This window comes from Struthio camelus, chromosome 1, assembly GCF_040807025.1.
Source record: "Struthio camelus isolate bStrCam1 chromosome 1, bStrCam1.hap1, whole genome shotgun sequence".
Taxonomy (NCBI): Eukaryota; Metazoa; Chordata; class Aves; order Struthioniformes; family Struthionidae; genus Struthio; species Struthio camelus.
In genome coordinates this window covers 37,530,396-37,555,026 of record NC_090942.1, presented here as the reverse complement: position 1 = coordinate 37,555,026, position 24,631 = coordinate 37,530,396, and the positions used below count along the sequence as shown (strand labels likewise).

At 36.4% G+C, this 24,631-nt stretch overlaps 1 protein-coding gene across 6 annotated transcripts in view; it reads left to right on the top strand.

Moving 5' to 3' along the window:
* Positions 1-21,600, top strand: part of TAFA2 (TAFA chemokine like family member 2) — a 201,668-nt gene extending 180,068 nt beyond the window's left edge. For 4 of the 6 annotated variants that reach the window (XR_011139534.1, XR_011139536.1, XR_011139535.1 and 1 more), the window contains 2 exons: positions 12,167-12,413; positions 19,447-21,600. Coding sequence is in view for 1 of the 6 variants with exons in the window: in XM_068934285.1 (XP_068790386.1) it covers positions 19,447-19,458 (12 nt within the window). In the remaining 5 variants the exon portion in view is untranslated. The remainder of the gene's footprint in view (positions 1-12,166; positions 12,414-19,446) is intronic. The other 2 variants (XR_011139537.1, XM_068934285.1) reach the window with 1 other exon arrangement.
* Positions 21,601-24,631: the final 3,031 nt, after the last annotated feature.

Here is a 24,631-nt window from a genome sequence, read left to right as displayed (position 1 = left end):
GGAGAGAAGAAGAAATGACAGTTTAGCTAAAACAATACATTTTTCTGACTTCACATGAAAATGTGTGTTTGCTTTCCTAAGCATTACACTACAACACAAGAGGACTTTCAGAAACACTTTAGTAGGATTATGAAATGGTTAAGTGGATAGCTAAGGTATATTAGGAACAGTGGCATGCGCCTCCAGACTGAGATGCTGTTGTGAATGGAAGTGATTGAATTCTTTTTCTGTATGCCTAGTCTCGATGTTTTGATAAATAAAGACAAATTTTTTTGGTCGTATTACCCCCTTCACATGGTAAAAAACTGTAAAAAAGGAGGAAATAAAAAAATTGTTTACTTTTGAATTTATTTTTCCTACAACCTTCTTCTAAGAGTTATCTTCATTCAAAAATTTCTCTTGATTGTTTTTCCTTTCCTTTTTGCAAAGCAAGAAAAATGTCATTTAAAAACAAGGAGATTTTCCCACGATTTAGAAGCCCCAAAATTTGGTTAATATTATGAATGCAATTGACAATGACATTTTTTATTAAATTTGGACTATTCCAAGAAAAAAGTCCATAATCTATTTTTTTAATAAATTTATATATGTATGTGTATATATATATATATACACCCACACCCCCCCATATATATATATATAGATTAAAACTGTAAAATGCCACAGAAATGTCAGCCACAGGTGAGATTATTTTCTTATCAAAAAGAGTATATAGGAATACTGAATATGGGATTCAAAAAGATGCTTCTAAGAAGGGGCGGGGTATGTTAATATGAAACTATTCCATCAAAATACAAATATAGCATAGCATGGCTGGGGAAATAGGCTGGGAATAATTAAACTGAGATATATTAACATGGCATGATTGTGTCAATGACACTATTGCTTTGCCATTGGTGAGAGGAATGTATATTATACAGTTTCATGTAATCTTCCTTCCTTTGATCTTAATGGTATGTGTAACTAAGATCTTCTTTTGTGTAATACCTTCTGTGTTAATCATTGTTTAAAAATGAGGAAAAAATATGCAAGTTAGTAGAGTGAAGATCTTGCCACCATGCATTAGCCTGGGAAAATCTGCATGTTCATCATAAGATATTCATTTAAAAATTGCATTCTTCAGGTTGTATTATATTCAGCAGTAGATCCTCATGCGATATGAACTACTACATCTGTAACTAGTTGTATACTATTCAAAAAAAGGAGATTTAACAGGAAAATATGAATGCATAGTGCTTATCATAACACATTGTACAACGACTTTGAGATTCGCATGCCCTGTGTTAATATTGTTGCAAATTTGTGGGTATTTCACTAAGGCTGGGCCAAAACTAAAACCTATGAGATAAATGCTCAAAGCTTCATGGAAAATGAATTAAAAACTATTACATTTATGGGTTTCCAAAAGCTGTGACCTTTAAGGCATTTAAAAAGTATATCTGAATTTAAATTATGCATTTAAATTCTTTTCTACCTTTTAAGTACTATTTTTCCCTACATAAAGACAAGGAGGAAAATAAGAGGAGACGCAAAATGACCACACCTTTATCATTTCCAATGAGGAAACTGTTTGGGTAACTTCTTTTGTGTCCTGGCAAGTTTAGAAGTAATGAACAGATTTAGTAAGTAAATATAACTATTTACTACATATGCATAAATTAAGTTCTAAATGCTTTCTATCACTTCTCCCTATGAGTTTATCTGAAACAGAGGAATCCTCTGCAAAGACTGGAAAACAACACTGTACAGTCAGAACTGAGGAGAAAGAAACCTATTTCTTATTTCTCTCAGTTACTAAGTGTACATATGGCTTTTCCACACCATGGAGTAGAGGTCTCTGGAGAGCACGGTTTCAAAGGCAAACTCACAGAGGTCAAACTTTACTTGTATAGTTAAGAAGAGTGCATCATCCATTATCTTTATAATACAGGATTACTTCAAATAAGAGTGTCAGAAGCTACATGTAGCCTGTGAAAGTGCATGCTGCAGCGCCTTCTGGGATGCCGATTCCCCGGACATCTGCCCTGCAAACAGCTTGGAGCATGCCATAGTCCTTGGGCAGCATGTAGACCTGGATGTCTTTCCTGCAGAAACTAGAGTGTAGGAAAACATGGGAAATAGTGTGTGCTGACTCTTATCCTGAGATCCTGGAGCTGCGATGTAATGGAAAAAGTGTGCACCCAAGCCCCAGGAAGCCTTGGAAGTGCTCACAGGCTGCAGAGGTTAGGCACGGAGAAGATGGGTTGATATTTTATCAAGATGTAGAGAAAATATATACTGATATTTTTTATGTGAAATAATATCTTATCCTTAAGCTTTTAGTTTGACTTGGGCAGAACGGCTTGAGGAATAATCTAGAATTTAATGCTAAGTTACGTTCTAAGATCTGGTTAAAATATCAGGTGGAATTCACCTGACTTTGCTGGAGTTAGGATTCTCTGAACTAAGATGACTCAGCCTATGCTTCAGGCTGTCTTTGTAGTTTTGAAGGGAATTGTTCACTTCCAGAGGACAGTTCGTCTTGTCCTAAGATCCATCAGATGACATACCTTCTGGAGGTGCTTACTTCTCCCCAAAGCATTAAAGGAAAGCTATGATGATTGTCATAGCCTCTAATATTTAAACGCTTAATGTGGAAGAGGAAGATGGTGAGTAGGAAACTTTAGACTCTTGGCATGGCCTTATTCTGTGTTAGTTTGGGAAGCTCTAGACTTAGGCCACCAACAAATGCAATATAATATAAGAGAAGTTTCAAAAGCGTTCATTTTCTGTAGATACACAGCCATAGACTAAATAGGTTAGTCATACTGTGATGAGCAACATACCTGGTAATCTAACTTTCAATAGAAATTGGCAACCAGTGCATGTCTTTTAGAACTGACTTGTTGGTATAATAATAATAATGAAATAGAAAGTAATCAAAAAGACCTGAAGTATTGCATAGTGGCAATTGATTATTTATCTTGGAATATCTCTAGATGACGCAAGTGAACAAAATAATACTTTCTTATTAACAGGTGCTAGTAATATTTTTACCTGGGTTGTAGGCCACATTTTGGAAATGAATGTCCAACTTCTGGAAGTGCTGAGCACCTACAATTTTATGAGGGACAGAAGGAACTGGAATTGTCACTCTGAAAACTGGATATTATTTTTTAATATGTGGGGAAAAGACACTCCAGAAGAGAAAGAAATCGATATTTAATATATTACTATGTAACTATATTCCAAACCAATATCAGAAATAGATTACTGTAAAAAATATAAAATGAATATTTCAGGAACAGAGAGATATAAAAGAGAAATATTACAGGGCCAGAAATAAATCTATATTGAGTATATTTATCTACATTCCAAATCCAAATCTGCTTTCCAAATCAATACCAGAGATAGATGACTAGTGCAAAAAAAACCCAGGAATATTGCCAGGATGGAGAGAAATCCATCCTCAGAGTATTTATCTGCATTCCAAAACAATGTTGGAGAGAGCCTGAAGTCAGATATTTGTAATATTCCATTTAATCTAATTTCGCATTATGGCACCCGGAGTTTAAAGAAGCTAAAAACTGAATAACATTCTTGGAAGAGGAGAAGGTATACCATCCAAACACACCAACTGGCTGTGCGAGAAGCCAAAGGGTGTTCAACATGTGAATTCCACTACTCTGAATCAATGCAGTCCTGTTGCTATTGATACTGCTAATATTTTTATCCTATCTCCTCTTTTTCACTTGCAGATGCTGGATTGTTTCTAAATTAATTACAGCTGCTGATAGCAGAGGCAGTGATTTTATTTACATATCAATTTATGAAATATGTTGTTCATAACTCTTTCAGCACAAAGAACGAAAGTGCCTGCATTAGATATCGCATAGTAATGCTTTGTTCAAAGGAGGCTAAAGGAGGAGGGCTAAAGGCAGGATGGTAATTATCAAGATTCCCTGTATCAGGAGTCAGCATTTATGATGACCCAATGGCTACGTGTGCTGTCACAATCACCACTCGAATAAGAGAACACAATAAAGAGGGATAAAATGTGTTACTGGATATGAAAAGAAAAGGAAATTTCTCTTGAAGCTAAGCCTGATATTAGCATCAGCAATGCAGCTATGTTGTTCTGTGCCTCTCTGCATCAGCAACAGATGCAGGGGCACTTTAACCAGCAACAGAGGAAAAAAGTGGAACAAGTATTGCTGTTTGTTCTGCCAAGGCTGAAAAGAAATATTGCCATCGTGGTAGTCCCTTCTCTCACTTCTCTTCCTTCAGGCTTTTCAGAAACAGCAGTAGTGGTGATGTATAGCTAGAATATTCAAAAATTCATCATATAAGCAATATATGTAGTACTTTCTAGAATGTTTCTGATGATAGGCTTGATGTAAGGTAGTTGTCATCAGTCCATGCTAATATGGCAATACTTTTTTCGCAGGACATTTTTTCAGTGTAAAACTACTGCTGACCTCCATCACATGCAACAATCTACCTTTTCCTTTGACTATTGTGAAACTTGAAATAATGACAGTGTAAAACATTTATTTGCCAGGTGTCAGTAGTAAATAATTACAGAAATAGATTCTCCTAATATTCCTTAAGGGTGCTAAATAAACTACTTTGCTGTAAAATGACTTCACTTCAGAGCCTCTGCCTATAGACTCTATGCCTTGTACTGTAATTGCTGGTGAACATATATAGGAACAATATGCATATGTATAAGATGTCTAACAATACTTTGTAATTCATAAAGAGGATATGATCACAATGCAAGCGAGTGTATGGACTGTAAAAAATATTAGCCGTGGAAAAGAGAGACTACACTATATGACGGCCTCTTCATTGCTGCGGAATCTCTTTCCAAGCCTATGGCGAATCTGTCACTAGAAGAAATTTGCAGCTGTCTCAGCATGTTTCTCATTGCTACCTCAGAGACCCACTGTATCTAATCTGTCATTAAGATGGCAAAATATATATATATATTTACACATTTTAACAGTATGTACACATTTTCATATATATAGATACAGCCATATATATAGACACACCCATATAAGTTTCAGGGGGCAACTCAACTGGGCATGGAAATAGGATGAAATTTCCTGGGGTCAAGTTAGCTTCTTCTATTAGTTGGAAATTATTACTCTGAACTACCGTCGTAATTCTTTCCTAATGAAGTTCTCTATTTATTTGTGGGACATTTAAACACTACTCTTTTTTGGGACACTTAGATACTTTGATGAAACTAGTTATCATTCCTTGCCAACCTATGTTACAGTTTTCTAAGTGTAGCTCTGAAGAAAGTTTGAATGCATGATCAATATTCAGTGGCTATGCAATTCACTGAATCTCAAAAAAGCACTACTATTTACCAAATTTACTTTGCTGTGAAGTGGACATACCTAGTTCTAGCCTATGAAAAAGTTCCTGTTACAAGTCTACATTTGATGGGAGTTTAGCCCTACAGCTTGATGATAATCTTTTATAGGTCACAGAAATCTGGAATAGTCACAGTCCTTGCTTCAAAGGCAAATTTTTACAAAAAAATCATGAGTCAAAGGGACTAATAATCAAAAGGACTAAAAGAAGAAGGGGATGAAGGTAGTGACAGAGGCAGTAGGAGTTCATCATGCTATGCAGATGTTGTGAAGCAGAAGTAGTAGTTCGGTACTAACCTTTCACACTACCACATGAACCTAAATGCAAAAAATCCAAGTCATGTGTGAAATTAAATACACAGTTCTTTAGAAATATATCTGAATGCCAGAAATGCAAAAGTTACCATTCCAGTGCTGTTTAGCTCATGTGCTGGACCTGGTTTCCAACTTGGTCCTAATTTGTTCTTTCATTCATTCATTTCTTTCATTTCATTCATCACTTCTGTAGCATAAATATGGATTGACTTTAGCAATTTTCAACCTGATTCTAAGGTGGAACAAGGGTCTCTATTCCAAATCCTTTGAACTCTGGAAAAAAGAAATCCCATGGATTCCAGAAGGTTTTGAAATAGGCCCATAAAAGCCTGAATGTTGAAAATTATGGGCATGTTGACTTTTAACTTCAAAATGTTATAGGCAAAGTTATAGAATTCAAAGTGCAGTAAAATTTTCTAGGAAGGTCAAGATAACTCAAACATTCAACACCCAATCGTATTTTCAATATCAAATTTTGTTTTATTCATTTCTGGCTTTCAGAGTTCTATGGATACTGATATTAAAGACTGAAAGTGAAGAACATCAAGGGAGAATGAGATAAGAACAATGATAATGGGTATAGCTCTTTTGGAAAGAGGGAGCTTGTTAATGCGTTACTCGAAAGAAAATGATTTCTAAACACAGAAAAATATTATTATTTATTTAATTAGAAGCTTTTGCCTAGAAGTTTTACAATTTATCCTGACTGGTTTTCATCCCTAGCTGCATATCCTTGCAGTTACAGTAGGTCTTGTCTCTAGCTATTCAGAAGGGTTTCACTGCAGTTTTTTTGTGAGAAGATGAAATGTACAAATCATGAGAAATGAAATTTATTTTTTGTGTATTTTCATGAGGGGATAGTTTTTCCTAAGGTAAGACTGAAGATGGCATCCCTTTTAAAGCATTATGTTAGCTTTTGCAAAACCTGAAAGCTGATGGGTTTACTCTAAAATCAAAAGAAAACATTTCTGTAAAATTTGAAGGAAAACACAAAGGGATTTCAGCTGCACATCATTAATGAACTAATCAGTGATTTTTGCAACATTACTTTCTTCCATATGAGACTCGTCTGCTCCATCAGTCCAGCCAAGAGGTTTTCTGCCTTTGTCCTGAAAGATTCCACTTGTTATTTTCCTTTTTTTTCTTTTTCTTTTATAGTTTTCCCTTTTCTGGCATGTTTGAGGTACTGTCCTCATGTTTGGAGAATATCTTCTGCTTCTATGATGGAAAATAAAAATGAATTCTGAAGGATCAATGTAAATTTTTGTTTTCCTCCACTTCTCCACTAAGTGAAAAAGGCCCAACACTGAAAGCAAAGAGATTTCTGCTCTCATTTGCAGCTCCATTTTCTGCTAGTCTCTTGTCCTTTTGCAGCTGTAATAGGACAGTTGTTTGAATATCCACTGGTCCTTTTTGGTTTTCCTAAGAAATCTTAGTGAACTTCTGCTACCTCATTAGCTACCATATAGGAAGAAGACATACAAATGCCAGAATTATGCTGGCATGCTCTAGAACTAGAGCTTCTTCCTTATCTCACTCTCCCTTGTGGTCTCCGAGGGCTGCTTTGGCTCATTTTTGCAAGTCAGAAATGATGCATTTCAGCTCAGAGGGACTTAGGAATTCTAAAATCTCCCATTACCTGCTACCTAAATAGCAGCCTCTTTGCATGGGTGTTTGGCACAGGGTTCACAAATTATGCGTCTGACTTTTTATTACTTAGTTGTAGAATTGCTATGCGGGAGTGGAGCAGTAACCTCTGACTGTCCAAGGGCTATTATTTTCAGTTCTCCCAAATCCCATGGTTCTCTTGAGCTATCTCCTTATGCATTGGCACTGTTTATAGAAAATCTCAGAACTACCACCCTCTCTTGTCTGTGCTTTTCTGCCTTCTCGTAGGGAAGGGAGGAAATGCGTAATGATCAGTATCAATCAGAGAATGTCAGTCATACAAAGAGTTACTCACAATCACCAGTGGAGGAGTGAAAAACTCTCAAACTAATTGGAATCAGATTATTCAGATATTCTTCCCTTGCAGAACAAGGTGAATGTGGTGATAGATCTTACTTGTTTCTCCTTAAGAATAATGAAGATATCCTGTCTGAGAACTGCGCAAAATGAAGCAAAAAAAAAAAAAAAGTATTTCAGGCAAGAATAAGTGGAAGACTGATGCCTAGGACTACGTTAAAAAAGAAGAGGACCAACATGAAATCTATTTGCATAAAACTTCCGAAATTGTTCATGCTTCCTTAAGTTATAGTTTACTGCTTCTTCCACCTTGGTGAAGACCAGGTTCATCTTAGGAAAAACACTACTGTTGTAGATAGAGAAAAGGCTCCAAATGACTTTATATATTCTATAAAATGGACTGTGAGCTTTCTCTGCTGAATAGCATCTACAGCTGATGTCTTCTGAGATCCCACATTCCTGACTGTCATTCAGCCGCTTCCATGTCTGCAGTGAGAAATCTCGTAGAACTTTAACATGGAGAGTCTGGGTAAAGCTACAAAATATCTGGTTTGCTGTGGTTTCTCTGTATGATGTGACCTGCAGCATGGATATGATCTTAAGGAGACAATGGACTGTGTATAACCAACCTATATCTACAAATGCGGTATGAATAGTGGATTCAAGTATTGTGAAGGAGCTGCATTTTTTTTAAGAGATCCAAAACATCTTTGCCTCTTCCAGTTTTAGAATGCCAGAAAATATCTTACTGATGCCAGCCAGGAGAACAACAGCTTGTTCCTTCATCCTGACTTGAAGCTTTTTGGCTCAGGAACACATTCCTGCCAAAAGAAGACTGAAAGACTTTACCCCTTCTTGTGCTATGACCAATTTAGGCATATGCATCACTGAAAAATCTCAGTAGATTTACTTCCTTGTCATCTTTTCTGAGTGACCTTAGAAAAGGAGAGCACAGCAAATTTATCATCTTTAAGGCATCATTCTAACTCCAGTTGTCAATAGTTTTCGTTCAGCATTTTAAAAGTCCAAAAAAGGAACAGGAAACTGCAACGTGTCAGAGTTGAAACAGATTACTTGCAAAGCCAATTTATTTTTGGAGAATCATTCAAGAGATCACCATTGAAGAGTCCATTTTTTCCCTCTTGACCTTAAATCACAACGTCATTGATACTTACATCTCTGAAATTTGAAGTTAACAACCTTCAGAGCCCTTTAGCCTTTCCTTCATTTCTCAAGATTTTAAAACACCAGGATCTAATTATGATTAGCTACTCTGATTCAGTCATGCTTACTTTGTCTTTGGTCACATACTGATGAGAAGACAAGAAGAAGCAGGTATGAGGAGGAATGTTGAGATTCTTTAAGAAATACAAATTAAATTGAATACTAAAGCAAATTATCAATACATTTTCTAGAGTTCGTTTTTGTCTTTGACAAGATATGTCTTTTCTGTGTACCGTGAAGTCCAAAATAGTATCAAGATGATTCCTAGTGAAAAGTAGTAATAGGAAGTTCTAATTTCCCCATGGAAATCTCTGTAATACTCAAGCAAGAAGACATTTCTGCTCAGCTCATCAGTGATTATGGTGACTTGTATCAGTTTATCATAGTTGGAAACACACAGTTCAGGGCAAATGCCAGGGAATGGCATCAGGCTATCACTTTCTGGAGTTAAGCAAACAACAATATGTTATGTCAACTATTTCCAAGGATACTACAGGAACTCACGACCATACATACCAAAAACACAAAAGGATGACAGTGAAATTTTACGTCTACTACTCACAACTTCAAGCATGGATGGTGGAATTACTCTCTGTTTTGTTTTCTGTTTTACTTTTTAAGCTAACAGTACTAGTTTTTCTCTTTCCTTCTTTTTTGGTAATGACCAAGATGACTAGAGCTATTAGTTGGAAATGAGCAACCACAGTCTCGACTACTTCGCAGCGAGACAAACTTTATGTTTTTTTCCATAGGCAGTGAGGAATCCTCCTAATTGTTCATCTAAGACAGCTTTTAGGTGAAAAATTCTTCAGTCTTCCCTTTCCCTATTTCTATTCAGACCTGAGGCAGAGAGATAGGGATTTTTTCTGTAATCTTCCAAATCAGCCCCCTTCATCTATTTCCTGTTATGTATTAGAATGATGGTGTGATGGGTACTCATACTGGAGAAAAATTAGATGCCTTAAAATAATTTTTTATTCTCTAAGCGAATGCCCAATACTCTGTCATCCCCCCACTACTTTGCCTAGGATTTTTCTGGCCGTGGAGAAGTCTTTTCTTCATCTGGAGATGCTAAGTGGATGGAAAAAGGGAGGAAAATAATCAAAGCATTTCAAGCTGATGACTGATTCATTGGTTTCAAACATTTTTTTTTCCTGCCTCGATATTGCTCTGCTGTTTTCTAACTTGTTTTTTAGTTCTCTTATATTCCCTCAGCTATGACAGTATTCCTGGAGCCAAATGTGAGTGCACTACCTCAAAATGCCAGCAGTGAGAGTTGGTAAGCAAATGGGGAAAAATCACGAGAGGAATCTCTGAAGCTTGGGACAAAGGCAGAAAACACATCAGTACTGCACTAGCAGAGCAGCAGGTACCCTCATAGAGAACATAAAATTACAGGTAAGGAAATAATTTATGTTTCTATTTTGATCTCATCCAAATGGCTTATCACTCTATTCAAAACCCCTGGAAAAGGAGTGCACTATAAACATGTGAAGAAAATAGATCTACAGTGTAATGACTTTTTTCCTGGGGAATAATTGGAAGTTCAGTGTTATCCCTCTCTCTGGAAAAATATATTAAAAGATGAAAATCCATTATATCTATTAGGCAATTAAAACCTTAACCTAGTTTTAAAACCAGGCTAAGTTTTTTGTTTGTTTGTTTGTTTGTTTGTTTTTAGAATATTAGACATAGGAAATTGCTTGTTAGAGGTTTTCATTTCCAATAAGAGTAACTGTAGGCTTTTGTTTAGGTAAGTAAGGTAGGATTAAGCTGAAAAGGTAAGGGCTGTGTTCCTGTCTCTGCTTCTCCTTTTGCTTTCTCACAGCTGACAGGGAAGTATGAACCTTTATTATGCTTCTGTTTCCCCATCTGTAAAAAGAAAGAGGCTACTTTAATCTTCCATTTGAGATGACTAGATGGAAGAAACACTGTAAAAGTGAAGAAAATTACAGTTATTTAATTAATTGTCTTGCAATCTTTTATGTTGTGATGCTGAAGTCCCACTATGGAGTTGTGATCACCACTAAAATTACAAGAGGATACTCTTGTCTGAATTTCTACAGCGATTACCTTTTACAGAGAGTAAATTAAGATTTATGTTTAAGTCTTTTCCCTTAAAACTCTTGTCTAAAAATGTTCAATTTTTGTGATATTAAAACAATTCTACCATGAACTTCATTTCTCTGCTAAGTCATGGAAACACTGAGACAGTCTAGGCATAGTCCTGAATAATGTGCATTTTAGTGGCATTCCCCTTTCGAAGGGAATAGTAATGAAGTACGCTGGAAAGCCTAATGAATTAGATTTATGCTTGACATAACTCATATGTCTTCATCAAAGATACACTGTGATAATTTTTCCAGTGAGTTGTGTCAATTAAGTTCATTTTGTAAACTATCAAGTTCAAACAAATATGAATCCAGACCCATATTTATTTGTTTTATAGTATTTAGATGTACGAAGACTTTATAAAAGTAGCAAGTTATTGAACTTATGAGCCATGGCTTAATCTTGTAATTGATGTTTCTAATGATCTACAGCATGACATCTAAGTTAAAAGACCTAAAGAAAAGTAAAATAAAATAAAAATAATAATCTTTTTGTAGGCATTGTTTAAATAAAACTAGGCAATCTTTTGCTATGCTGTGCACCCCTTTTAGAAAATGATCATTATCAGCATGTCCAAAAATAATATCAGATGTCTAAATAAGGAGGTAGCTGCCTAAGTTCAGTATTGTCTTTGAAATGTGTCATCTGTTATTTTGTGGTATTTCCCATAACCTACTAACAATAGTAGTAATTAGAGTTCTTCTCAGAATGCTTCTGTCTTTCAAACTTTACACTACTGTGTTTTTACTTTAAACATATATAGGAAGAATATACAGAGTCTTTCATTTAGAGGAAAATAAATTCTGACTTTATGCCTTTTTTCTGTGCCACAGGTCTATCCATGGACTTATTTTCAAAGACTTTTTCAAATATCATTTTGTTATGATTAAAGATTGCTGATATACTTGGACAAAATGAGTACTATTTGTTTTTGGTGACAGATCAATGAGTGTGTTAAACCTGAATGTTTAAACCGTTTCACTTGAGATTACTGTTATTGTTTGTTTGTTTTTCCTTTGAAACCATGCTCTTTTGATAAGAGAAGTTGCTTTGATTCCAAAATATGTTTTACCTGTCGTTCTGTGCTTTTCCTTGTAAGTTAAAGAAAATTCCATCAATCCCAGTTTTGTTTTCTGTAACTAATTCCGTAACAGTGTAGTACTTGACATGTGTTTGTTTCTTAGGCAAACGTGTAAAACTCTTCAAGTCCGAATGGAGAAGTAGAAAAAGGAGGTTTCTGCTGTGCCTGATGACAATTTTTGATTTTTCCACACACATAAAATATTCTGGCTCCGCGTTGGAGCACTAGTTGTGATGAATCCTAGTCTTGGTCGGATTCTAAGGAAGGGCCAGACGTTCGTTGAGGAATAAAGAGTCAAACCACTCCAGAAAATGTGTTCCAGCCCTGGTTTATTACTCACAGAGCAGCAGGTGTGTACAAATACAGGTTTACACAGTATTAACAGGAATTGTTGTACCTAACTCTTCGTTGTAGTTACTCAGTTTGCTGCAGATGCCCAGGAATCGTGGCTTGTTTGGGCAGAACTGCAGGAGGTTGGTTCAAGAGACTCTGCACTGTGCTGCTAAGCAGCCTTGGTGTGTCAATCAGATGCTTCTGGGAGCCTTTAAAGGTCTTTCTTCACGCACTCTCCTTTCGAAGGTAGACCCAGTTCATGACCTTAAGTATACTCACTGTCACAGGGAAGCAATCAGGTGCTCTGGAGAAAAGAACAGAGCTTAAAAACAAAGTACATTTTGGAATATCCACTTAGGTGTTGCTTATAGTCATAGCTGAAAGCTCAGCATCCTGTACTGGATTTCTCAAAACTCAGGAAACAGGTGGAAAAAGGATATTTCCACTATATTCCTAAGGTATGGTAGATGCTGTCTGTTTATCTTAAAACTATGTTTAAGATACAACAGGACTCTGCCATTTTCAGAAACATATACCATGCTGTAAAAAGTGTTTTCTACTTTTCTAGTCCCACATCTAAGAACATTTGGCACATACTTGGCAAAAATGGAGCAAGTGGAAAGCTCAACTTACATATGAAAGGTTTCCATACCCTTTTGGGTTTTACTTATGATTTTTAACACTGATTATAAAATCAGGCCTACATTCTTTAACACTAAAAATTTCCCACTGAAATCACTAAGAGTAGTGGGTAAACTTGAAATATAGAATTATACCTCAAATAGTTTTGTGTGAACTGAGTTTCCAGCATGATTGTTTCTTCCTTAATGGAAATCCCTAAGCACAAGAATTAGCACAAATATAATTCTGATAAGTCACAATGTGATAAAAGTATTAAAGAATTAGGAGGTTTAGAGTCTGGTTTTATCGAAGGCATCAGAAACTTTTGAATCATTGAACTGTATTAGGAAATGTTCAGTTTAATTAATAAAATGAGCTAGAAGTGATAACTGAAGGACAGGCCTGAGGATCTAGAATTTTACATTTCTCTGTTACTTGCTTGGGAACTTGTTTAAACTAACACCTTTCATACTGCAATGCCTAAAGTAAAATTAGGGAAAAATTTTACAGCTCTTGAGCCTTATTTTCAAAATGTAGCTAGGGCCAAAGTGTTATGGGCAAAAATGAAACATTTGGAGACTTTTGAAAAACTTATCTATCAGTACATAACCCTCACTGAAGGTAAACGACCCTGTATAATTATCATTAAATATCCATTTTCAAAACTGCTCACAAATCACTCAAATTTTGCCTGCTGTCAGTAGTCCAAGTCAAATAGCAGGCTATGATATTGAAACAACAGCCTGTTTCCCAATTCACAGTTCTCCGCTGCAGGGATTGTATCAAGTATGCAAATATGTTTGAATGGCTTTAACCTTTCCCAAAACTTTGCAAGGGTTTCTTGTGTACTCAGAAATTTAGTTATCAACCACAGACATCCAAATCCATACCTAGTACTATAAAGTGCAAATGAATCCTATTACAGAATTGTCCTTAACAGCTCTTTGCGCCAGCTTCTCCACTTCTTTAGAAAATAAGTTACAGAATTCTCAAGCTTCAAGGGCATTGTGAGCCTGTCTTTGTTAACGTTTGCAAAGCATTTTTGAGACTCACAGGTGGGAAGTACTAGAGAAGTACAATGTAGTCGTATTATATGAGCAAACACCTTCCAAGCTTACAAGCTGATCTGTTTCAGTGCATAAACATGCACAAGTGGCAATGCAAACTGTCATTTGCTTTCACAAACCACATATGAATGATAGTACCTGGCAAACACACTGCACAGATTTTGAAATTCCAAAAAATAGTGTGCTTCCATCTGTTCAAAAGATTCATTTGGAGTCTAGACCTTCATTTGCAGAGGGCATGAGAGGAAAAAAGCCATTGACAGATGCATGTTTCTGGTTATGTGGGCCCTTCTGTTTCTGCATTGTTATACTCATATTAGGTTTTCAGCACCAAAACAAAGTTATTTCTCTCATAGAAGTATATGACTGGTACAGCCCTCTTCAATGCCTATTTCCTTCCCTTTTAAGAAAAGTTTACTAAAGAATTACTTTGCTGACCTTGTTTTATTAACTTCATGGTGCTCTGGTGATGCATGATTACGAGAATATAAAAACACAGACACACAATGCAAGGAAATGTACTGTGTACAAATATGTACAGATAAGAGTTGTCTTGGTACAAGATCTCTGTCTGATCTACACATCTTGGAGGACAGTAGCAATCTGTAGGTAGGCATTTTCTTTTTAAAAAGCTTTTCGCATTTATCTCGGGGAATCTTATGGCATCCCCTGCATTTAGTTTAGCTGATATTGTCCATTAAAAAGATTTTTAGGACCCTTTTCATTTTTTAAGAAATCTCCACATCGTTATTGTTCTTGATAGGCCATTAAAATTTGGCAGAAGAAAGCTATGGGTGCCAAAGCGTCTTTTCTCTGTCTTATGAATTTCCACTTAGCACAGGGTGAGTTATTAACTTTTTTTTTAATCCTTTCTCTGTCTTGTATATCTCAGAAAAAATAACAACAAAAAGATAGCTTGAAGGTTCTTGAGCATTCCGACACTTTCTGAGACAGTCAGTGCTCAGGCCATGGCCATACACACAATCCTATATGCTTGACAGAACAGTTCTAATTAAAGAGAAAAGACCAGCATTAAGTCCTTCCTGTTTCATACATTTATTTGGCAAGCACCTGGGACAGAAGGTCTGCTATATCTCTGAATCAAATGTAGAGGGAAGAAACACAGCTTAAAAATTTCCTGCAGTCTGCATTTGCATTAGTACACAATCCCACGGACATTATAAATGGACTTCTCCCCACCACTCCTTCCACTAAATTCTATTGTTTACTGTACAAGGGCGTCTGTTCAATGGCAAGCTCCTAACTTTCAAGTACTTAACTTTGCAAACTGAAGAATGTATTTTAATATGGATTTTGTGTATGGTCTGTCAAAAACACAGAAAAATTCAAAAGAGCTGCCAGCCAAAAAATTAGTAGTGTATGAACTTGTATTATGAAATATTCCAGCACACGGTGATTTCAATATATTGTATATTGTTATCTATTTTCTTCTAACATCATTAAATAGTAATTAAAGTAATTAGTTGCCTCATTTGCATATATAAACTATTCTGTAGTTAGCAAATACATAGTAGTGCATTTGTCACTCTGAAGAAATAGAAGATTTGTATTATACCTAATCTTGACCCTGTAACTCTGGTGCATGACAGCAAGGAGAGGTGCCTCACTGTTTAGAGAATATTCACTCAGCCATTCTTTATAGGCTTGATTTTGCTCCCTTCCTCTACTTATGTGGAAAGAAGTCTTTGGGAAAAGTATCAGGCTGGGTTTTGTATGGAAATCTTTTCTGATGGGAGAGAGGGTACTATCTGCACTATTCATCAGCTGTGGGTTTTTAACAGGTGAGGGCATTTTTCACCTGTTGTCAGCACCACTCGAACGAAGGCTGTCCAGAAAAAGCTCTTGAGCTTTTTCATAGCTTTTCTAATGGACTGCCTTTGAGGTCTCCTCATGTCTGGCCCACTCTGAGTTACACTGGAAAAAGTGTTCTGCCCAAAACCTGAATCTGTTTTGAACCTGTAATGAGTGAAAAAAATGCAGAAAACTTCAGTTGTATTTAATTATATATTGTTGTTTTAACATAAAACAAGTGGGTTCACGTACAATTACAGCCAATTTACAGCAGCCACTCATCAATTTAAATTAAAAAGTCTGCAACTGCAGAGTAATTATGCTTTAATTGCACATTTAGTAGAAGAAAGTGAAGAGAGTCTAATGTATTGTATTTATGATATAACAACCATGTGAAAAAATATATTAACATAAAGGAAGTAATTATGTTCCAAGTATGAACAAATTAATTCAAATCAATACCTAGAATGCTTAAGGTGTTATGTCCTTTTTCCATTTGTATTGTTCAGCAGCAGAAAAGTTAATTTTCATACATGTTAATTATTAACTGAAACATTGATTAGACTTGATTTGCTCCCATTCAGTGTTACTGTTCCCTTAGGATTTTAAAGATCGGAGCATACTGCTATCAGTCCTTTTTCTCCTGTTAAGACTATTGGCACAATACCTTGCTTCCTAGCTGCTAAAAATGCACGCTTTTACTATAGCCAGAATTAAGCATTTCTGAAAGTAACATCACTAGATATTAGCTAAAATTTCACTACTTCTTTATGAAATTGCCTTTTCATCTGAGGGGGTCCATTCTCTCCTTAATGTGTACGAATATATAGCTTCCATTAACGTTAATGGCTGGTGTGTGCTTGCTTAACAAGTATTACCTTTCTACATAGAGACGAGTGTGGACCAGTATGCGAGTTACTCAGAGCTAGCGTGTGTGACCTGTAAGTTAAAAGGAAAGAAAAAGATAGCAGGGGGAATAATATAAGTTCAGGCAAGGGAAAGCAGTTAAAAACTCCAGTCATGTAATTGTAAAAACTAGGCATGTGCAGCTTGTTTTCCTATACAGTCTGTATGAACAGCAAAGATGTGAACAGCTAACTGAAACTGCTTTTCTTCGTATCACCTGTTTATTCTGTGTAACAGTTGATATTGCTTGTGTATGGGTTTTTTCACCATGCGGTTGTACAGCTAGACTGAGGATGGTTTAGGCCCGCAGATTGTGATTTCACTGAGTTTCTTCCTGGCTTCATTAACTGAGGAGAACACATTTGAACTTGCAAACAGCCATGTAACTGAGCGCTCGTGTATGTGTGAAAATGCTAGCTCCAGATTATCACTGTAGCCCATGCACTGAGGTGGGTGAACTAGATATTATAGAAATAATAAAAAGACTTTCATGTCGTATTTCTACCTAATTTCAAAAGATTTTGAATTGGAAGTCTAACAGTATGCAGTCATCTTATATACTACCTTGGGCTTGGTTCAATGCGTGTGATAAGTTGCAGTGTCATATGGGTAAACTGAATGTTATCACAGACCATCTCACTTGAATTTTACCAGAAAATCTGTCACCTGGAAATATTTTCTGCCATTTTGCAACTGTAAGCCATATTAAATGGTGACCACTAGGGAAGAAAATGCTGCCACAAGGATGTTTCTCTTCCTCTGCCAGGGTGTGCTGGCCTGATGTGCCAGGCAACTTGATTCAGCTGTACAGTTTGGTTCAGCAATAGCTTAAAGGTTGCCTGTGTTGCGAACGCTCAGGGCTAAAAGATGCCCGTATATGTTGCCCTTAAACTTTATATGACTGGAAAGCTGCCAGCCTCTCTTTTCAAAAGCAAAGGTTTACTCGGTGTGTTTGCAGGCAGAGCAGATAATTCATATGAGTTACTGAGGCTGTGCTTGTTCATTTGTACCTCTGAGGATATTTTCTCTGGTTCTGCTTTGGTTCTGGTCTACTCCACGGTGCAGAAACGTTAAGATGCTTTGACCCTGCATGTACATGGCCTCTTTGGGAGCCTTACATCGTTTGATCAGGCTTCAGTGCACTTTGCATCAGTTGATTTACCACAGTTTTATATGCATATATCAAGAGAAGCTAATGAAAGTCCATCTGTGAACAGGATCAGGAGATGTGTATTTTACAGTAAGCAGCACAGTGGCGCCTGGGTCCATGAGTAGAAGTCCAGCATGTTATAATAACACAAAGAATAAATAACAATAAGGTGCTGTGTCAGCCTTTGGAGCTTTGGTGCATGACATAGAAATATATTGCCTGACTTTTAAATTAATTCTTCATTATTTTTTCAGGCAACCTTATACTACAGAAAGGGCCACATGAGGCTGTTTCCAACAGCAAGAACAAAATAAAATAAGAGCAGTGCAGTAAATAAACCCATGTATCATAAAAATCACAAAGCACAATTTTATTATTGCCTTCTTAAGTGCAATTCCTAGAAACTACTTGGTGGAGAAGGCAAACTAAAGTAATGAAATCCTAGAACAGTCCTTTTAATATTCTGCCCAATGTTCCTGCTCTGCGGAGCTGACAAGCTGTATGCAAATAGTTTTGCTGAGGGCACGAGAATGTTTCATCATTAAGGAGCATGACCCTTCTCTTTGTGATCAAAGTGAAAAACATATGACCCTTGATGCCAGAAAGTGTTATTGTGACCAGTCCAATGGGTTGTTCCTCAAGAGCTGGGATGATGTCCCCTGATACAATTTGATATTAAAATGTTACATGATCATTAATTGTATCCACTGACACAGCAGAAATGTTCCTTAAAGTTATATTTCTTTGATATGACAGATTTTTTTTTCTTTTCCTGTTTCAAATCCAAATCAGACAGAGGGGAAGTCCAATTACTGTGAAATACTTTGTCTCCCACTCTTTCTCTGTGGTCCTTCTGTTCCACTCTTGTTTCATGTTAGCCTAGATGAAACCACTCTAAGTGAATTTCTTGATAGTTATTTTATACCTGGTGAATAACAGGGTATATCTATCTCATGTTTATGTATGCATGCTTTTTGTCCTGTTACTTCATGAACTGATTATTGCTTGCTAAAATGTATTTAGCCCTTAACAGGACGTTTCATTTTAAAGTAGCATGCAAAGAAGAGAAGAATACACCTCCAGTTACAGTCAATATTAACACTCAATTGCTAACATTTTAATAGCATAGTTGTTAAGATACAGAAGTTCTAACACTGAAAAAGATAAACATAATACAGACTGTTTCCATGAATCCAGCACTTTTAACTTTTACGGACTAGTAATCTGCGACCTTTGGATTTTTCTTATGGAATTTTTAAGCATGGTCATGCTTCAGTTTCTCCTTGTCAGGTCCCCATTCCAGCATAGCACTTCAACATTCAATTTAAGCTGGGGAGCAACCCCATCGAATACCACTGGGTATTTTTCACTTATTTGAAAACGTGAAAGAGCTTTGCTGGACAGAGACCTTATATTGCAGTTTCAATTTCCAGTACTTCAGAAGTAGATCCTCTATGTAAAGTTTTGATTTTCTGATTTTCTTTTCCTTTACAGGTAACCCGATAGCTAAAGACAAATCAAGTCAACCTCGAGGCTGGTAACGTTAAACACATCACGCAGGAATTTCATTCCTCCAGGCAATCCTTGAAGTGAAATTTTATACTACTGGGTTGTATCCTTCAGAATCAATTGTTTGAGTGAGAATCTGGCTTGTAATGAGCAGCAGCCTTGAGATCAAAAATACTGGAAAGTTATTTTGAACTTCTATGTCAAAAAGATTTTTGACTAATTGAACTGTGTACACTTGTAAAATTGCACTTGTGGAGGAATTTGCAGCTGTAATCGCAAGAGGTGATATTCAAAAGGTGCAGAAAGGCAGCAGTCTCTCAGATTCTCCGTTCCAGACTGGTGGCTTTTCATCTTGATGAAGTCAGCCTCCAAAATGTACTGGTTCTGTCTCTCTAAACTGAACCCTGGTCGAGCATTCAGATTGCTGGTGGACTGCACACTGCTTTAATTAAATTTCTGTTGCAGAAATTGTCCTCTGGCATGGCACAGCTTTAGACATTTTTATTTGAATTCTAATCTTGCAGCTCTGAAAGGTACATATTTCAACATCTTGAAGTTGCTTTTGTTATAGGAATGGAAATATATATCCATTGTTAATAATTATTGTTGACAAGTAATAGTTATCTGAATACATCAGTCATATTAGAATGTATAGTCAGGTTGACATGTTTCCCTAAGGCTAACCAACTACTGCAGCTCTTTGGCAGTTAAACAAGCAGTGGTCAAAACTCAATTACCACTTCCATTATAAGGCATTTTATACCTTTAAAATATACATTTCCATTTAGTTTGCAGGAGATGGGTGTTCCTGTTATGTACTTTACTCTCCTAACCTTTAATTCTTTGAAATTCATGGTAGGCAGTCAATGACACTGTTTTATCCCTTTTTATAAAGGTAGGCAGGGATGTGTATGAGTTTTGCAATTCTGAAATTGGATGGTACTTATTCAGATCTTTTTTTTTAATTAAAAAATAAAATCTATTGCTTGAATCCAAGTACTGTTGGATGCTTATGTAGATGTCTGCTCACTCTGTTTGCTATAAAGGAAAAAGCGCTTACAGTCATCCAATTCAGATCTTCTGATCCTTGCCAAAATCATTATCTCATGACAACATTTACTTTTTATTTTCTATTTCAGCAGCAATTTTTTGAACTTTGCGATGTGTTGTTCCATAAAAAAAATCCTCAATATCTAAAGGCCTTAAGCATCTTTGAGCTTTTTTCTAAGTTACTATAGAATGTATAATTTTATAATCCATTTAATGTATATTGTACCATCTGTAATACTGATATAACAGAGAGCTGGCAATTCCTTTTAGTGACGCTGCATAAGCATGCTGAATGGAGAGGGTGAGATAGTTCTGATTTGTTTGCTTTGGTGCACTGAAATTAAAACCACAAACACTTGATAGTTGTCAAAAGTATATAGGGGCAAACTTATTTAAATGTCCTAGGTGGTTACCAGACTCTCACGGAAAGAGGGAAACCCTTTTATCATTACCAGCCATTGACATGGCTAGGTAGTTATAAATTAAGTTCCATGATGGATGAACACCCTGGAGTGCTCTGTCTTTTGCAGTATCCCCTGCTGTTCCAAAACCATTTCATTACCTCTGCTGTATTATTGCACAGGAGAGCTTAAAATAAATGATTGTTGGAAATAAAATTGAGATATGTATTTTATCATTCTGCTGAGGAATAATCAAAGATGTTGGCAGAGAAAGATATTCTTTTCTGGTTAAAATTTAATTAGGATAAACTGTTTGTAGCAGAACTAGGTGTCTCAGTATTTTAGGGTGGAATAATATTGTATGGATTTGTGCTAACAGGTGGGAGAGAAGGTAGCATCTTAAAGAGATTCTTTTTTTGGGACAGTGCAAAGTATTAATGTGCTGTTTTGTAAAATCTGAATATGGCCTCTCTTTGGTCAAAAATCTGCATCATGCTTCTCAATATTTGTTTTTTTGTTTCTTTGTTCTTAAGCCAACACTGAAAAAACTGTATTATATACAAGTGTAACACATGCATATCAATAAGTGAAAATAAATGGATTTTCAAATACACTAAATAGATTATCTGCAGTAGATTAATGTTGTGAATATTCATAATAAGTGAATAAAATTGTGATATAAAATGGAGTCCCCTGTATGGATGTGTGTTTTGAAGATTTATATTCTATTTACTTGTGGAACAAAGGATTTTTCTTCAATGACCAAGAATCACAAGGGTTATGATAATTTTGTGTTTCTTCAGTAGAATGGGGAATATCTTTGACCATTTTGAGAGATTCTTTTCCAAAAAAGAGAAAATGAAGTTTAGTACAACTGTCATAGCGTTGTCTTGGGAAATTCTACTGTTTTCAGACAAGACTGAATAAAAATGTTGCTTTTCCTCACAGAATTCAAATCCTGAAAAAAACGGATTTAGGTCTTTTCACTGGCAACAGAACATTGTAGACATTCCTGAAATGGTAACATTTCAGTTTAATTTGGTGTATTTCTATCTGGGAGCAAGCTGGGAACCACAGTTCAGCTATCCATAGTGTCCCTTTTATTGCTGTCCTTGAAAATGGAGTACAGGTGACTAGATCAGGTACAGACATTCATGTTGTAGGCAAGCAGAGATGAATCCTGCTTCTGTTGCTTCTCTATTCCGTATATGCTCGTTCCCAGGTTTTTTGATATACCCAGCTTCATCTGATTACAAAGATGATCAGGCATTATGATCAGAGGGAAATCATATTACCTTTGATCAGAGGGAAATCATATTACCTTTTGAATGCACTAATCTTCAAGAACGCTGAATCACAGGAGAAAGCAGGGTCCTAGTCTGCAGTTCTGTTTGACAGTGCATCGATAGGGAAAGAAAACTCACTTTTTTTGTTCAAATTCTCCAAAATGAGGTGTATTGAATCAGTTCAATGAAACAAGAAGGAAGTCCAATGTGAGTTTAATGAAAGAAATTTCCTAACCGGTTCTAATAAATACAAAAGAGAGCTTAAAAATCTTTCGGGCCTAACGGCCCAGGTTGTTTTCTATCTGGCTTATTGGTCACGATAGGTAAGAGCTAACCTCTGAAACAGTGCTCCTGCGGATACCATTGTTACAACTTTTAAATCTCTGCTTGAGAGTGTTGCTGTTGTAGCGTGTCAATACTTCACACAAGCAAATGCAGCTCTGTTCCATATAGCATCTATATGCTTTAAAACTGGAGACAGAATGCATCAGATAAGTTTATTTTAAAACTAAAGATCTGCTATGAAGTTGTCATTTTGTTAGAATTCATAAAAAATATGTAGGATTTTTTTTTCTTGGTTATGATTGTACTCCTGGCATTTATAGCTATCCAGGCAACATACAGTTATCTCTAACAACAAAATGGAAATATGTGATTGGCATCCTTTTCTCTTAATTTACTGCCGCTTCCTTCATGCCTGGAATTTTGACACATCTGTTGTTAACCAGGATGCTGGCAAACGAAAGGAGCCCAGTTTTGATTTGTAATAGAAGCATTGCCTTAATCTCTAGTTTCTTCTTGCCAAAAAATAAATAGCTCTGTATCAAACATGTCACAACTGCACAATCTGATGGCATTAAATGGTTTATCGTTATTTCAGGGGTATTAAATGGTGTAATGAGCATTACCTAATCACTCTATTAGTCTTTACAAGGCAGTTCGTATCCTGGGATAAGAACTTTTCTGTTCATTCTTTTGTATCCTTAGAAAACATTCCCAAATTGCATCCTTGATATTATTTGTATAAGATGTCACAAAACTTTCTGCTACTGCTTTATCATTCCAAATATTCTAGCAAATCAATCCTCCCTGGCTGTGTGTTACGCATCTTCTGTATTTAGCTGAGCTGTTTATGTGGTTATGGTAGAAGGTGGTATATTGCTGAATTTCCCACAACATTGTTTTGATACCAAGCGTTGCCAACATCTCCAAATGCAAACCAAACTTAAGACTGCCTAGCAAGAGCCATTTCTGGTGAAAACTGGAAACTATTGGACTATGGAACAACTCTATTCTTTTCTCTCCAAGTGCTGTTAATGGGGTGCCAGGCTTGCACAAGCTGGAGCTGATCTGGGGGTGTAGTATGGTGTCTTCCCCAGAGATGCAGGTTTTGGGAACACAGCAGCTGCGTGGAACTGCTGGGATACAATTAACACCCCGCAGAAATCCAGGACTGGGCTCCATGTGGTGATATCAGCAGGTCCTAGGACTTACTCTCTAGGAACAGTGGTGGAAAGGTCTGTCTCATGTGTCTCTGAGATTTCCTCCAAAGCCAGATGGAAGAAATGGCAAGGTGCCTTGGTGATTTTGCAAGGAAAATCTTGAAGGAGCAAGATCATTAAAGTTTACGTTCCTGTCACTATTCGGGTGAATGGTTAAAAGAACCTTCCTTTTGTTTCCAGTTTCTCCTTGCTACTGTACAGGCAATGCTATGTGGTAATAGTGAGGGGGAAGTGAAATCCAGGTTTTCCTTGATCATAGATTTTCTTGATTAAATATCACTATCAGATCAATATTAGCCATGACTGAAGGACTTGAATATAGCTGCAAGCCAGTTTATTACCTAACAAACTGACCTCAAGAAGTAGTTTGTGTAACAGAAATATTACTGCCCATATGTAACCCTAACTATAAAAGTTCTATATTAGATCTGTAAATTATGTTTATAGTCATAACTATAAAATTCTATTTAAACCCAATACACAAGCAGTGCCATTCTTTTTTTCTCTACAGCATTGAGGTACCCCAAAGTGTCTGTAGTCTGCGATTTATGGCTCTGCCTATGCTGTTGCAACTGAGAAGCAGGTTAGCTGGGAAAAGCAGATTTAAAAATACTAACATTGCTTGCCTTACTGAGCCTCTTTCCTGAGTATTATGAGTAGGTGGAGTTGCATTCTACCCAAATATCAGTGTACCAGCTGAATCTCTTGAACTTTTTCTCCTTACTTTAGATCTCATAACCAGAACTTCCAGAGTGTGTGGTAGTTGTTTTAGTCATTATTTCTTCATATAAAGGATTTTTTCCCCCTGTTCCCCTCTTTATGATTAATTCTGGATGTCTGGCCAGTGTTTGGATGTAGAGAATATAACCAGCCCTTCATGTTACTGATTTAGAGTTTCAAACTCTTTACCTTTTCTCTTCTTTTTATTTTT